Below are 16,501 nucleotides of genomic sequence, written 5' to 3' on the forward strand. Positions count from 1 at the left end.
CACCTACACACACACACACACCCCTACACACACACACACACACACCTACACACACACACACCCCTACACACACACACTCACCCCTACACGCACACACACACCCCTACACACACACACACTCACCCCTACACACACACACCTACACACACACACACACACACACACACACCCCTACACACACACCCATACACACACACACACACCTACACACACACACCCCTACACACACACACACACACACCCCTACACACACACACACACACACACACACCCCTACACACACACACACCCCTACACACACACACACACACACACCCCTACACACACACACCCCTACACACACACACACCCCTACACACACACACACCCCTACACACACACACCTACACACACACACACCCCTACACACACACACACACACACACCCCTACACACACACACACACACCCCTACACACACACACACCTGCACACACACACACACCTACACACACACACACCTACACACACACACACACACACACCTACACACACACACACACCCCTACACACACGCACACCCCTACACACACCCCTACACACACACACGCACACCCCTACACACACACACACACACACACACCCCTACACACACACCCCTACACACACACACACCCCTACACACACACACACCCCTACACACACACACACACACACACACACACACACACCCCTACACACACACACACACACCCCTATACACACACACACACACACACACACACACACACACACCCCTACACACACACACACACCCCTACACACACACACACACACACACACCCCTACACACACCTACACACACACACACACACACACCTTCACACACACCTACACACACACCTACACACACACACACACACACACACCTACTCACACACACCCCTACACACACACCTACACACACACACCCCTACACACACACACCCCTACACACACCTACACACACACACACCTACACACACACACCCCTACACACACACACCCCTACACACACCTACACACACACACACCTACACACACACACACACACACTCACCCCTACACGCACACACACATCCCTACACACACACACACACTCACCCCTACACACACACACACCTACACACACCCCTACACACACACACACACCCCTACACACACACACACACCCCTACACACACACACACACCTACACACACACACACACACCCCTACACACACACACACCCCTACACACACACACCCCTACACACACACACCCCTACACACACACACCCCTACACACACACACCCCCACACACACACCCCTACACACACACACACACACACACACGCACACACACACACACCCCTACACACACACACACACACACACACACACACACACACACACACACACACACACACACCCCTACACACACACACACACACACACACACACACCCCTACACACACACACACACACACACACACACCCCTACACACACACACACCCCTACACACACACACACACACACCCCTACACACACACACACCCCTACACACACACCTACACACACACCCCTACACACACACACATACACACACACCCCTACACACACACCTACACACACACCCCTACACACACACACATACACACACACCCCTACACACACACACATACACACACCCCTACACACACACACACACACACACACACACACACACCTACACACCCACACACACACACACCCCTACACACACACTCACCCCTACACGCACACACACATCCCTACACGCACACACACATCCCTACACACACACACACTCACCCCTACACACACACCCCTACACACACACACACACACACGCCCCTACACACACACACACCCCTACACCCCACACACACACACACACACCCCTACACACACACACACACACACACCCCTACACACACACACCCCTACACACACACACCTACACACACACACCTACACACACACACCCCTACACGCACACACCCCCCCCCCCTACACACACACCCCCCCCTACACACACACTCACCCCTACACACACACACACACACTCACCCCTACACACACACACACACACACTCACCCCTACACACACACACACACACACACCCCACACACACACACCCCTACACACACACACCCCTACACACACACACACCCCTACACACACACACACACCCCTACACACACACACACACACACACTCACACCCCTACACACACACTCACACCCCTACACACACACACACACACCTACACACACCTGCAGCCTATTTAGTGTTCAAAGGTACTCCAAAATGTTCAGATGAGCCATGAGGCAGACTGAAGCATTGGGCGGAGCATTGCACCCAAGTGGGCAGGCTGATGTAAAACGGGGTCACAGTTCATCCAAATGCAAATACATCTCTAATCCATGGAGCTGGTTGTTTGAACTATTTATTTTCCCAACTGAAGAGGATTTGCTTTTCAGTACAAGTTCAGCTTATATAAATAAAATAAAAATATTATAAATGAAAATAAATTGATGTAATGATTTGTATGTGTAGTACAGCTAAGAAATAAAGCAGCAGCAGACACGTAAATCTAATATGGTTTCCAGTACAGGAAGAGTTAAGAAACTCCCGTTGTTATTTATGCAAAAGAGCCATTGAGCGCCACGACTTTCAAAGTCGCAGAGAGCTCTGTCTTCTAAAGCTTGTGATCTCACCTGTCAGTCATTGTATATTCTTTTTCTCTGCAGAGAAGGGGTTCAAAAGTTCATTGCTGCTCTGCAAAATCATTTAGAATGCTGAGTAGAGTGTAAACTGCAAATATTAGAGAATGATGCAATGTTATTAAAAAAAAAAAAAAAAAAAACTATATAACTGAAAATCAAAATATGAGAGTATTTTCTTTGCTACTAATCTTCTAGTAATTATCCGTACTACACAACCAATTCATTATATCATATATATTTTTTTTCACTTCAGTGTCTTTTTAAATACCGTATTTCTCTTTATAATGCGTTTTTTTCAAATCATATTCCTTTGTTTGAAAATAAATAATACAGTGACCTGCACCAGTGCTACACAAGCTATTTAAAGGACCACTGTGGTTAAAACGATTTAAATTTTAAAATGCAAGCAAATAAAATAATAGATTTCTCACAGAGTAATTACTTTTTTGCCATGTCACTTTCACTTTAGAGTCGGCAGTGAAAATCTGACAGATCTGGCTGAATCAGGACTAGTCCATATCCTCATGGAGAATTCTCAGATACGTCTTTATTTACAAAAGCACTTACCAAACGGCAGTTGTTCAATTCAACTGCTAAAATGGTGTGCACATGAGTAAGGAAACTAGTTCACATCTTTGTATAGATCCTATTCAGGAAGAGCTTGAAAATCCACTATGTGTAGATGAACTAGTCCTAAACCTGTCAGATCTTATACGTATGCATTTTAAATTTTACAGTCTTTTGCAATAGTTGCCCTTTAATGTTATTAAAAAAAATATTACCATTACTTTTGAAGTCTGCTGTGCACATGTCAAAGGGCCTGGGCACTCAATTACTTTTTAAGTACTTGCTGCCCAGCAACTCCCCTGATCCTGCATGAGTAATTATCATCACAAAACAGGAAGCATTGCTACTCTGGAGGAGTATCTCCTGCACTAATCAGAGAATTGACACACCCAGTACTCGATCTGCCAGCAGGAGGGCTGAACTACGCACGTGGCTGTCTCTGCAGATGCAAAGGTAACAAATTATATTTGCAAGATTGCTTTTGATGTTTGGATCAGGGCTAAGCAGGTAGCATTTTTAACCAATAAATGACCCAGTAAGGAGGCTTAGAAGGTCAAATAGGATGTTACTTCCTCCTAACACTACAGGACTTCCTTCTGGCATTCTTAGTAAGATTAAGAGATGTCTCTCTGCTACCAAAAAAAAGGTTGTCATTAAAGCGGACCTGAACCCTTTCACAGGTGAGAAGGAAAACGCAGAGAAATCTACCGTGTCCACCCTGTGTGTGTTTTTTAGAGAACAGCCTGTGTATTTCTCTCTTATCAGCAAATTTGAGCTGTCAGCTATCTGCCGACTCTGCTGAATTCTGAGCTAATATGTAAACATGGGAGGTTAACCCTTTCTGTGCTCACGGAAAACCAGGAAGTAACCACACTGCAGCATCTCTGTGGAAGTTCTGTAAGTTATAATGAAGTAATGTTTTTTTTCCCTTTAAAGGTTATTATGCTGTTGCTCATCTTTTAGAGCAGAGAGGAAGTTCTGAGTTCAGGTCCGCTTTAAACTTTTACTGTAGATAATTTCGGAGGCTAATTCATTTAATAGCCATTAAAGAGACTCTGAAGCAAATTTTTTTTGCTAGATTTACCTTTCAATTAGCTTCAGAAGTCTCATCAGCTGTAAACCACCGCATCCCCACCGAAAAACAAGGGCTGCAAACCCCCGGGAAAGCATCCACGACCAACTTGGTCGTGGCTTGTGCTGCCCTGAGAGGCAGAGCTATGAGCTGTAGCTCTGCCTCTCCTGCCGTCAATCGCCGCGCGGATCGCCGCCTCTCCCCGCCCCTCTCTGTGAAGGAAGAGTGAGGGGGCGGGGAGAGGCGGCGATCTGCCGCAATTGACATCAGAAGAGGCAGAGCTACAGCAGAGAGCTCTGCCCCTTCCAGGAAGCGCCGGCCAGATTTCCCATCCCCACTTTAGACTCTCTTTAACTATATTTAAAGCGGAATATAACCCTGCATTTCAACTGTGCTCTAAAACATTATTTACAGCATATTATATGCAAAAAGCATTTTTTTTACTAGACCAGCATTGGAAGGGTCACACACAGAGGTTTAAAGTTCCGTGGAGAGATATGCAGAAGTTCAGATTGTTACATTCTATTTAGTTACATGTATCTATTGAGAAATGTTACACACTCTTTGGCTGTCCTCCAGCTCCTTCTCAGTCAGAGAGAGTGAGTCACATTCAACACTTAGATACCTCTAGTCCTTTGAGAAGGCCTAGGGACAAAAAGCTCATAGCTTGGCGGATGAGCTTTTTGTCCCTAGGCCTTCTCAAAGGACTAGAGGACATGATCTGCGCATGGAGGAAAAACGTTTTAGCCATTTATTTAGGAAAGGGTTCTTTACAGTAAGAGTGATTAAGATGTGGAATGCATTGCCACAGGAAGTCGTTATGGCAAACTCTATACCTGCATTTAAAGGGGGCTTAGATGCTTTCCTTGCGTTGAATGACATCCATGGCTACAATTACTAGGTAATGCCAATGATGTTAATCCAGGGATTTTATGATCAACAGGGATATGTGAGGGAGCAGGCTGGAGTTGTACTTTGTACTGGTTGAACTCGATGGACGTATGTCTTTTTTCAACCAAAGTAACTATGTAACTATGTAACATTTATGTAAACAAAATGTATCTATGTCAGCTTCGGATGCTCTGCAGAAATCTCCAGGAACTTTAAAGCACTTTGTAACCCTTCCAATGCTGGTCTAGTAAAAAAAAAATGCTGGTTGCATGTAATATACTGTAAATAATGTTTTAGAGCAAAGTTGAAATGCAGGGTTATATTCCGCTTTAAATGCTCTTTGGGGGGAGCTGAGGAGGCATGGGGGAAGCCTCTTCCTCCTGGCACAAAGAGACTTCCTTCTAAGGCATTATTCAGACTTGTCAAATTCACATGCATGTTTGCGCATGCAGATTCGCGTTAGAACCTTCAACCAATGCATATCAATGGGCTTGTTGACATCCAATGTGCTTTTCATATGTAGGGCAGGCCAGCATAATTTTGCACATGATTTACAATTACTCATTAACAACCATTTAGCTGCTGCGGATAAACATGCACGTTGTAAAAGATAATTTACATATTCAGTAGCAGTGCATTGTGGGTAACCACAAATGTGATTTAAAGCTGAATTATCGCAAATACCTTCTGTTTTAGGAAGGCAAGCTACGCTAAGCATTGCTTTTTAGTAGGAGGGCTTTTTGACCTCTTTTGGTCCCCTATACTTTTATAGTAGTTTTACGTCACCCCCGAGCTGCTTGGTTACTCTGTTGTACTGGCCCAAGACCCTATCCTATAGCAATATCAATCCCTGCCAAGCACTGATGAGGACCAACAGTCCGAAACAGGCTGTCTGCATGTTGGCTCTGTACAATTTATTAGCTATAGGCTTGCTAGACGCCAGCAGTTCTGGATGGAAGCCTAGCTTTAGGGGCATAAAGAGATAATTTGCATATTTAGTAGTGGTGCATTGTGGGTAACCACTGTTGCTTACTTAAAGAGGAACTCCAGTGAAAATAATGTAATAAAAAAGTGCTTCATTTTTACAATAATTATGTATAAATGATTTAGTCAGTGTTTGCCCATTGTAATAGCTTTTAAATCCCTGATTTACATTCTGACATTTATCACATGGTGATATTTTTACTGTTGTAGCTACTGCATGCTTTTTTAGCAGTTGGAAACAGCTGTAAACAGATATTTCCCACAATGAAACAAGGTTCACAGACAGGAAACTGCCAGGAGTACCACGGTCCTCAGAGTTTCTTGTCGGAGGGGTTTCACCACAATATCAGCCTAACAGAGCCCCCTGAGGATCTGTTTGTGAAAAGGAATAGATTTCCCATGTAAAAGGGGGTATCAGCTACTGATTGGGATGTTCAAATCTTGGTCGGAGTTTCTCTTTAAAACTGAATTATCGCAAATACCTTCAGTTTAAAGAATGGCAAACTATACAGAGCATTATAGCTCACAGTGTCCACAAAATCTGGTGGGAAGAAAATGCATACGTCGTCTGCCCAGAGCCCTCTTCTTTTGAAGAGACTTGCTCCTTCTTGTGCCTCTTGTACCAGAAATCAGGTCATCCTGCGATCGTTACTTAGCCTAACCTCTGACAGGTGTGCTTCAGGGTCCCTGAAAAAATATTTTATAACCGCACAGTGACGTAGTGGTTAACTGTCTCGTCTTGCAGCACTGGAATCTCCCAGCTTGTTTCCCAGCCAGGGCTCTATCTGCATGGAGTTTGCCTGTTTTCCCTTGCATGCGTACTGGTTAACGGTACCCCCTTTGACATGGGAGACCAGGGATTAAATCCTGGCTGGGGTCAGTACCTATTCAGTAAGGAGTCCTTAGGCAAGACTCCCTAACACTCTTGAGCATGTAGCAGTGGCTGCAGCTTTTGAGCGCTTTGAGTCCGACAGGAGAAAAGCGCTATACACATTTTAGGATTGTGATTATGCGTGGGTTACCTCCGAGCACTCCGGGTTCCTCCCACATCGCAAAAACATACAGATATGTTAATCGGCTTCCCCCTAAATTGGCCCTAGACTACGATACATACATAAACTTATGACTGTGGTAGGGATTAGATTGTAAGCTACTCTGAGGGACAGTTAAAGAGGAGCTCCAGCCTAAACAAACATACTGTCATTAAATTACATTAGTTATGTTAATTAAAATAATAGGTAATATAATCTCTCCACTCTGTTTTAAAAGAACAGGAAAATGTTCGATTTCATGATGGCAGCCATCTTTTTGGTTGAAAGGAGGTGACAGGGAGCATGAGACACAGTTCCAACTTTCCTGTGTCCTGAGCACCTCTCCCAGTTGCTAGGCAACGTGAACAACATAGGAAATCCCATCATGCTCTGCACAGCATCAGGGAAAAAAAGCCCGGGCTTGTTTTCTTTGATGGGTGGAGCTTAGCTAAAAAATGCAGCTAAAAATGATGCTTTGGTAAGAAAAACAAAGTTCTGATGCTGTGAAACTGTTAAATGAAACACCAAGCCTTTTCAGTTCTGCTGAGTAGATTTTAATCCGGAGGTTCACTTTAAGTGACAAGACAATATACTCTGTACAGCGCTGCGGAAGATGTCAGTGCTATATAAATACTAACTAATAATAGCCATTATACACACCCAAAAGTCAATCCCCCCCAGAAGAAACCCTTCCCTTAATTCCTGATTCCACATAAGGATTCTGAATGACACAGGCTCCCTTCTCTCCTAGCGCTGAGAATCCGCCATCAATAATTAAGTGAGAGCAGGCCTCACAGCCTGTGCGAGTCCTCATCTCAGCCCCGCACACTCTGTAATCACAGCCTGATCTGCCAGGCCTCAAATTCTTAGCTAAGTTATGACAAGTATGAGGGGTTACCGTCATCCTGATAGGAGGGGGTGATGGCCATACCCCTGGATCTCATTATAAACATTCCGTCGCAGGCAGAGATGTACGAGAGCTTGCCACATCACAAAGATTCTCCTCTGTCAGCTTCATTCCTGCAGTCTTTTACCGTACTGAGAACACTCTGCAGTCTCCTATTCAATGGTCCTTTCTTTTTTACCTCATAGAATGGTGGCCTCAGAGTTCAGCCAATTAAGAAAGATTCAAATATAATGATAAAGACCAGTAAAGCTTTTTACACAATACAAACTTGCTACGTGTGGAAAGACTTCTCTTAACCATCTGTAAATGTGTTGCTCTTTTTACACGTTGTTTGAACTGCCCGTGGATCTGGGCAGAGTACAAGGACCTTTTTGTGGAGATCAGCATGTCGTGCGCCTCATAAGATACTGCTGCTTTGGCCTGGCCATGTCTAGTAACTGAGCAGTACTGATGCAGGGATGGGCAAGCATGGAAGCTTAGTGTCACATGACCAAATGGTGTGGCACCCTTGACCGTACACCCCAGTAAAGCCCTGCATAAACCACTTCTGCTCCTGGCATCTTTAGAAATGTCTTGTGAGGCATCATTATAAACAGGAACGGGTTGCTTTGTTTAAAGGGAGCGAGAAATGAGAGGGACCTGGAGGCTGCTATATTAGTTATTAGCTATAACTAGTTGCCTGGCTGTCCTGCTGATCCTCTGCTTCTGAAATGTTCAGCCATACAACCTGAAAAGCAAGCCAACCGGGTGATTCTGACAGGATTGACTACATACGTGTTTACATTGCGATGATTCAGACCCTTCTGCAACCAAAGATATCAGCAGAACGGCCAGGCAGCTGATCATATTTAAGAGGAAATAAATATGGCAGCCTCCATACACCTCTTACTTCAGGTGTACTTTAAGCACAGTTATAGCATTATCAGACAGCGGTTCCCCTGCTGGTGATGCCGGCAATATGCACATTTTCTCCTGTCTATGTAAAGGAGTTCGATGAAGGTGGCTTTTGGAGCAGTAGCAGCATTAGCATAGGCAGGACGTAGGTGAGGTGTCCTTCAGTCCCAATGGAATCTATAGTACCACAGCCAAAGTCAGCTATAGCCCACACCCTGATCTACCACCTAGCTTTTTAGGGTAGATGGATGCCAGTATTGTTTACAACTGTTATGAATTGAGTAAGGGTAGAACTAGATCATAGTGCCCAGATCTTGGGTATCTTCCCCCTCTTCTTCTGATACCAATACTACAGAACTGTTTGACTCTGAAAACAGCTAAAGCATGCTCAAGGTTAAAGCGGACATGAACTCTAGGACAGCACACAATGAAAATCTTTTATTCCACATATTGTTGCTGAGTAAATGCACTTCTTTATGTTCTATGTTTGTTTGAGCATATCAACCTGTCCAATTAGTTAATATCAGCAACTGTGAATAGACTGCAGGAGAGCTCTGTGGAGGCAGCTTTCCATACAGTAAACAGGAAACCTAAACTGAAAAAAAAAAGTGTTTCACTTACCTGGGGCTTCTACCAGCCCCATGCAGCCATCCTGTGCCCTCGCAGTCACTAATGGCTCTTGCTGTCTCCCGCTGCCAGCTAGTTTCTTTTTCGCCAACTGTGAGTCGGCCGGCCGCCATGTGTACCTTTTTACGCATATCCGCTGGTGCAGGAAGCTATCGCGGTCATTAACCTGTACATGTTTACGCGTTATGGGTGCAATGCGTAACATTTTACGCGATAGCTTCCTGCACCAGTGGGAATGCGTAAAAAGGTACGCATGGCGGCCGGCCGACTCCCAGTCGGCAAAAACGAAACTAGCTGGCAGCGGGAGACAGCAAGAGCCATTAGTGACTACGAGGGCACAGGATGGCTGCATGGGGCTGGTAGAAGCCCCAGGTAAGTGAAACTCATTTTTTTTTCGGTTTAGGTTTCCTTTAAGATTTCCATATATTGTAATGAACACATTGTTTCCATCAAGGTTATCATGGTGTGCCTAACATCTTAGAACAGAGAGGAAGTTTAGTTTCACTTTAAAGTGAATTAAGCACCATTTTTAGCACCCAGGGCATCTCAATAGCACATTAGACATGCATGCCAACAATATGGCTCATTATTTTAAAAAAAACAAAAAAATGTAATTTTACCTCTTCATTTTACATTTAAAAGTTTAGCAATGGCCTTTATTACCCTTCTTCCTCCTCCTTTCCAGGCCTGCCCACCTGCAGAAATTTCAGGCGGATAAAGACTGCTGGAATTATTTTATTGTAGCATTAGTAGAGAACAAACAAAGCCTTTATCAACTGGGGGGATTGGACATTCAGAGTTTACAGAAGCCACAGATGCTATCTTCACACCTTTCCCTGGATACATAATGGGCAGCTAGAAGAGGAGGAGGGACATGGCAGCTCCTATAGCTCTTAGAAACCAGGACAAGCTACAGGAAAAAAAAAAGTAGCGCTTGGTTCCCTTTAAGTGTGATCCAGACCAAGCACTTCCCCCACATGGCCATGGGATTGCTGCGGAGAGTGGGGATGACCTGCCAACAACCTGGCAGTCCCAGGCAAATTCCAAGTGACTTTGTGCACTCCGGTACATGGATTTTGGGGGGTGCGGGGGGAGGAGGGTTTGCTGCAGACTGAAGATTTCTCCATCTTCACTCTCCAATGCGGTTTTGCTTGTTTTTCTTCCAGCAGAGGTGGAGTTTCCCTTTAAATATCTTCCTGCATAGGCTTTTTCTCACTAAGGCTTTTTTATTTCTCAGTTACCAGGTTGTGGCTTTAATTATGGCGCACGAAGCACAAGAGAATTTTATTGGCCACTTGGAAATGATTGCTTAGCAACAGACTCATGGGTGATCAGACAGTTAACTCCTGAAGGCTCGAAAAAGAAAATAGAGCGATCTCGTTGTATAAAACTAGAAGGCTGGGAAACCGCTTGTCTGTGCAGAAAGCCATTTGTTTGTGTTTTTATGTGCGTCTTTGTGTGTTTACGTTTTGCGTTTTTATCCAAACACCTTTTTGAAAGAGAGAAAAATGCATTACTATACTGTTTTCACGTAAAAACGCATGCAAAAACACATACTTCTGCATTTTCATAGGAGGGCATTGTATGTGAATCGCATGGAAATTGCCGTGCGGTTTTTTAAAATGTACATAGAATCCCATTGTGTATCGCTCAGCACTGCGATTTTTTTTTTATGCAACCCATAGAGCTAATTATATGCTATGCGGCAAAACGCGTGCAAATCGAATAAGTGGGTCGGCAGACTGTGCATGAATGTTTGACTGAGCAAGAAACTCAAGTAATGTACGGGCACCAATCAAATATCAGACGCGTTAATTGGATTGGGGAGAATCGATTATGTTCCATGCTGCTCGATTGTTGGAAATTGGCTAATATCTGGTTGAATAGACCAATTTATTTGATAAAGCAGGAAGTATCAGTCGATCGTGAAAGAATCTGCTGCAATTCACATGATATGGCTGCACTTGTTGTGATGATGGCTGCACTTGTCATATGGGGGTAATGATGGCTGCACCTGTTATATGGTAGTAATGATGGCTGCACCTGTTATATGGTGGTAATGATGGCTCCACCTGTTATATGGTGGTAATGATGGCTGCACCTGTTATATGGTGGTAATGATGGCTGCACCTGTTATATGATGGTAATGATGGCTGCACCTGTTATATGGTAGTAATGATGGCTGCACCTGTTATATGGTGGAAATGATGGCTGCACCTGTTATATGGTAGTAATGATGGCTGCACCTGTTATATGGTGGTAATGATGGCTGCACCTGTTATATGGTGGTAATGATGGCTGCACCTGTTATATGGTGGTAATGATGGCTGCACCTGTTATATGGTGGTAATGATGGCTGCACCTGTTTTATGGGGGTAATGATGGCTGCACTTATGTGGGGGTAATGATGGTTGCATCTGTCACCGTAACCAACAAAACCCTCAGTGATACCAAACCCAAATTGACCCCCAGCCACCTATGCCTAGGACGCTCATACTAATTGCATGTATAAGGGGTGCTAGAGGCGCCTTTCAAGTAGCGGTGTAGTTTGCATAGTGGGCCCGCTGTTTTAATTGGACACTTCGACACCCAATTTTTCCCTTATAGCTGCAATTCCTATGGGCGCCAATGGATGTGCCCAAACTCCCCTGGCGCATGTGGCGCACAAATTTCCCACTACTATTTAAGAGTGGGAATTCAAATTCTGACAAGTGATGAACAGTGACAGGGTCTGTAGAAGTAACAGAGGCGCCAACAGGATAAAAGGAGAACCGTATATTAAAAACGATAAAACATGGGGGGCAAGGGTGGACTTACCTCCCTAGTATCAAAACACAACCAATGTGGTCAAATTGCAAAAGACATTTAATCTGAACTCCGAGACAAAAAATTGCAACGCGTTTCACGGGTCCGCAGCCCGCTTCCTCAGGCAAAAATACAAAAAACAAGGAGCAGCTCAGAAGTTGTGCAGTGTTAGCCCAGCGCCTCTTATCCTGTTGGCGCCTCTGTTACTTCTACATATTGTTATCCACCTGGTGGATGGGTGTGGACACCCACTCTTTTTTCCTGCTACAGAGAGCGACTTCTTAAACCTGAGTGGGGACAGGTCTAACATCCCCATATGCACTTATAGTGGTTGCCTGAACCTCGGCAACCCATACTTGTGAGTATATATCTCTCAATTACTTAATATCATCACTCATCGTCAGTAATACACTATTGGGGGCTCCCGTCTCTATTTTTGTCTCCTTACAGTGACAGGGTCTGTTTAAAGTCTGGAAATTTACAAAAACGTTTACATTCTTAATCTTTTCTCTTCTTTAGTGGACTAGTATTGAATGGTTTGTGTCATACTTGTGTTTCCTGCTGCAGTTCCTAAACCCTGCGCCCATCCATTGCACACAAATGTGACATTGCCCAACAATCTGAAGCCTGCCAAGGCCAGTAAGAAGAAGAAGCTGCCGGCGGCTACAAGCGCGGAAGGGACTGAAAAGCCGATTCCTGCCACGGTGGAAAAAGTGGAAAAACCGCCCGAAAAATTACAGGAGAAAATCATTAAGAAAGTGAATGAGAAGGAGAAACACCCAGAGATTGGTAAAGAACAATATTTTTTTTGTTCCTGTTTTATACCTTATACCCTGATAATTGTGTGAAAACAAATATAGCGCATTTATGTTTTACATTATATGTAGGTAGAAAAAAAACAAAGTCTTGTAAAAGTAATACCTTTTAATTTACATTGAAACTAATCAGGGGGGTAGCTAGAAACCATGGGGCCCCATAGCTAAATATTGGTTGCCCCCCCCTAAAAAAAGATATCTTTGTGCCAGTTTTAGGTAGCCAGAGGTACCCCCCCAGAATTGGGCAACCCCCCAGTATCAGTAGCCAGCGATGCCCAGTATTAGGTAGCTTCACAGTATGGATAGTCAGAGGGTCTTCCAGTAATAGTGCCCCAGTATAGGTAGCCAGAGGGACCCCAGTATAGATAACCTCTTTCCTTTGCTCTGCTTGCATTACTCTGTACCTAAAGGGGCCTACTAAGGACCCCATTATTGCTGCTGGTCATTGTCACTTGCCCCCCCCCCCCAATGGTTACAGCCCCAAAGCAGCCTCTATGACTGCTATGATGATTCCTACACCACTGAAACTAATGGTAGAATGCTGTAGATCAGTGGCGTAGCTAGAGACTATGGGGCCCCATAGCAATATTTTCATGGGACCCTCATATCTAGGCACTCTTGAGCAATGCTACCTGCCCCTACCCTAAGGATATGGGTGCAATTTACATGCAATGTACACTGTGTATAGTCTATGTACACTGAAACAAAGTCAGAGGGTGAAAACAAAAAGTAAAGTTAATACATAAAGTACCACCTGGGCCCCCTCTTCTCCAGGGCCCCATAGCAGTTGCTATGGCTGCTATGGCTATTGCTACGCCCCTGCTGTAGATGCTAATCAGTTACATAGTTATTTTGGTTGAAAAAAGACATGCGTCCATCGAGTTCAACCAGTACAAAGTACAACTCCAGCCTGCTCCCTCACATATCCCTGTTGATCCAGAGGAAGGCGAAAAACCCTTACAAGGCATGGTCCAATTAGCCCCAAAAGGGAAAAATTCCTTCCTGACTCCAGATGGCAATCAGATAAAATCCCTGGATCAACATCATTAGGCATAACCTAGTTCACTAGTTAATTTTGGTGAAATGACAACTGGCACTTATTGGCTACTGCTGTACTCTAAAATTCTTATAATAAAAAGCATACCATTCTATTCATTATGTTCTCTGGCCCCTCTGTGCTGTTTCTGCCACTCCCTGCTGCAATCCTGGCTTGTAATTGCCATTTTTATGCAGTGTTTACAAACAAACGACATAGCAAGTGTTAGGCTGAGAGTAGCTCAGTGTGTAAGTCATACAGAGTGTGCAGGGGGCCTGGAGAGGGTGTGTATAGCTTTTATCCAATCACAAGCAGAACAGCACATTCCTGCCTGAGTGCCTGAGCCCGACAAAGCCGACAGAAGAAAGAAGATTAGATCATATAACAGAGATAACACAGCCACTGTGCAACTAGGAAAGGCTGCAGTAAGACAGACCACATTAGAACAGGTATAGGAACTTATAGGATAGAAGAAATAAGGCTGAACATTTTGTTACAGTCTCTTTAAACCATAATGGTAATTGCATCTATGGGGTTTTTTTGGTGCCGGGTTATCAAAAAGCGTTGTCAGAGATGTGGCAAGTTCGGCAAGCGGCCAAGGAAAATTCAGCAAGCGTATTGACTGTTAGGATAGTGTTGGCCGTATTGGCAGGAACATTCGGCTACCGGTATAAGTGTTTGGTTAGTGTCAGGTGGATCACTTTCAGGGTTATTGTTAGGAATATCAGTTAGGTATTTCGGTTGGAAGGTTAGTCTTGGGCATATCGGTAGGAAGGGTAATGTCGGGGGATAGGGTAGGGGGAGGTTAGAAGGCCACTGACGATACACAATTGTCACTAACTTAAAGGAATACGATCGATACCCAAGTGTTCTAAAATGACAGTATGCAAATAATGTCCAAGTAGCTGTGTAAATGTTTTCCTACTTTTCATGTTAAATATCAGAGGCAAAAACTGTAATTTATTGAGGGTAGGATTTAGGATTTGGGACAAATCAATTGCAGAAGGGGTGTCTGCTTCAATGCACAGCCAGAGTTGCATATCAGACTACAGAAAGCAAATATCAAACATATCAAACTCTGAAAGCAAAAACAGTATGAAAAGCTGTGACAATTAGTTACATATCCTCTGCTCTCTTCAGACACTTCAGTCAGAAGCACAGGACACAGGAGCTGCAGCTGTTCTCTCTGTCACACACAGAGTTACACATAGAGGTAACTGAACAAGTGTGAGGGGAATTTCCCCTCTCCTCATGGCTCAGTCTGCTCAGTTTTGGCGTCAGTAAAGTTTGAATGTATATTGATAACCGTAAACAAAGAGGTTGCTACTAAAATGTATACACCAGTACTTAGCAGCACTTCCCAAACAATTCCTGTTTCAATTGAAAAAAATATGTGAATCGATAGTATTCCTTTAACAAGAATATCGAGAGATATAATCACATTACTGAACTACATCTCTCGGCATGCGTTGCGGCGGATAGAGCCGCATGACATCACACCGGCTTATTTGAGCTGTGATACGCAGCGAGAATCAAAAGAAAGATCTGATTATAGATAGTGGGCTGGGGAAGAGCCCCCCCCCCCCCCCAAGATAAGTAAACTCTCATTGCCCCCCTAAATGCCCACACCATTTAAGAATCTTCCTGAGGCCCCTTTTCCATCAAAAATCAATGAAAGCATGCGATTTCTGCTCAAAAATCATCTGGGATTTAAAAAAAAAAAAAAGTATGCATTTACAGGACTGGTTAAGAAAAAAAAATTTTATTGGTCTGTCAAGTTTGCAATTTAGAATTTATTAGGAAGTTTGTTTGATTCTTTTTTGACTTTGAAGTTCGAATCCCTTCAAAGAGAATCTGTAGCAAGAAAAAAAAAGCCTGGGGGGTACTTACCTTTTGAGGGGGAAGTGTCTGGATCCTAAAGAGGGCTCCCTCGTCCTGCTATTTCCACTGGTGCCCAAATAGAGAGCCGCTACTGTGTATGTGCGCAAGTCGACAAGAGGCCTACGAGATCCTCGTGGGTTCCCAGCGCTGGATCCCCTCTACTGAGGAGGAACGGAGGAAGCCTCTTTAGGATCTAGAGGCTTCCTCCTTCCTGAGGTAAGTACCCCTTAGGGGCTGCTTTT

General features: G+C 44.2%; 1 protein-coding gene across 5 annotated transcripts in view; it reads left to right on the top strand.

Annotated features, from left to right (window-relative positions):
* The window catches only part of PHF20L1 (PHD finger protein 20 like 1), a 139,275-nt gene that overhangs the window by 103,048 nt on the left and 19,726 nt on the right, over nt 1–16,501 (top strand). For all 5 annotated transcript variants that reach the window (XM_068238039.1, XM_068238043.1, XM_068238042.1 and 2 more), the window contains exon 12: nt 13,095–13,316. In XM_068238039.1, the coding sequence (XP_068094140.1) occupies nt 13,095–13,316 (222 nt within the window). The remainder of the gene's footprint in view (nt 1–13,094; nt 13,317–16,501) is intronic.

The sequence above is a fragment of the Hyperolius riggenbachi genome, chromosome 5 (genome assembly GCF_040937935.1).
Source record: "Hyperolius riggenbachi isolate aHypRig1 chromosome 5, aHypRig1.pri, whole genome shotgun sequence".
Lineage (NCBI taxonomy): Eukaryota > Metazoa > Chordata > Amphibia > Anura > Hyperoliidae > Hyperolius > Hyperolius riggenbachi.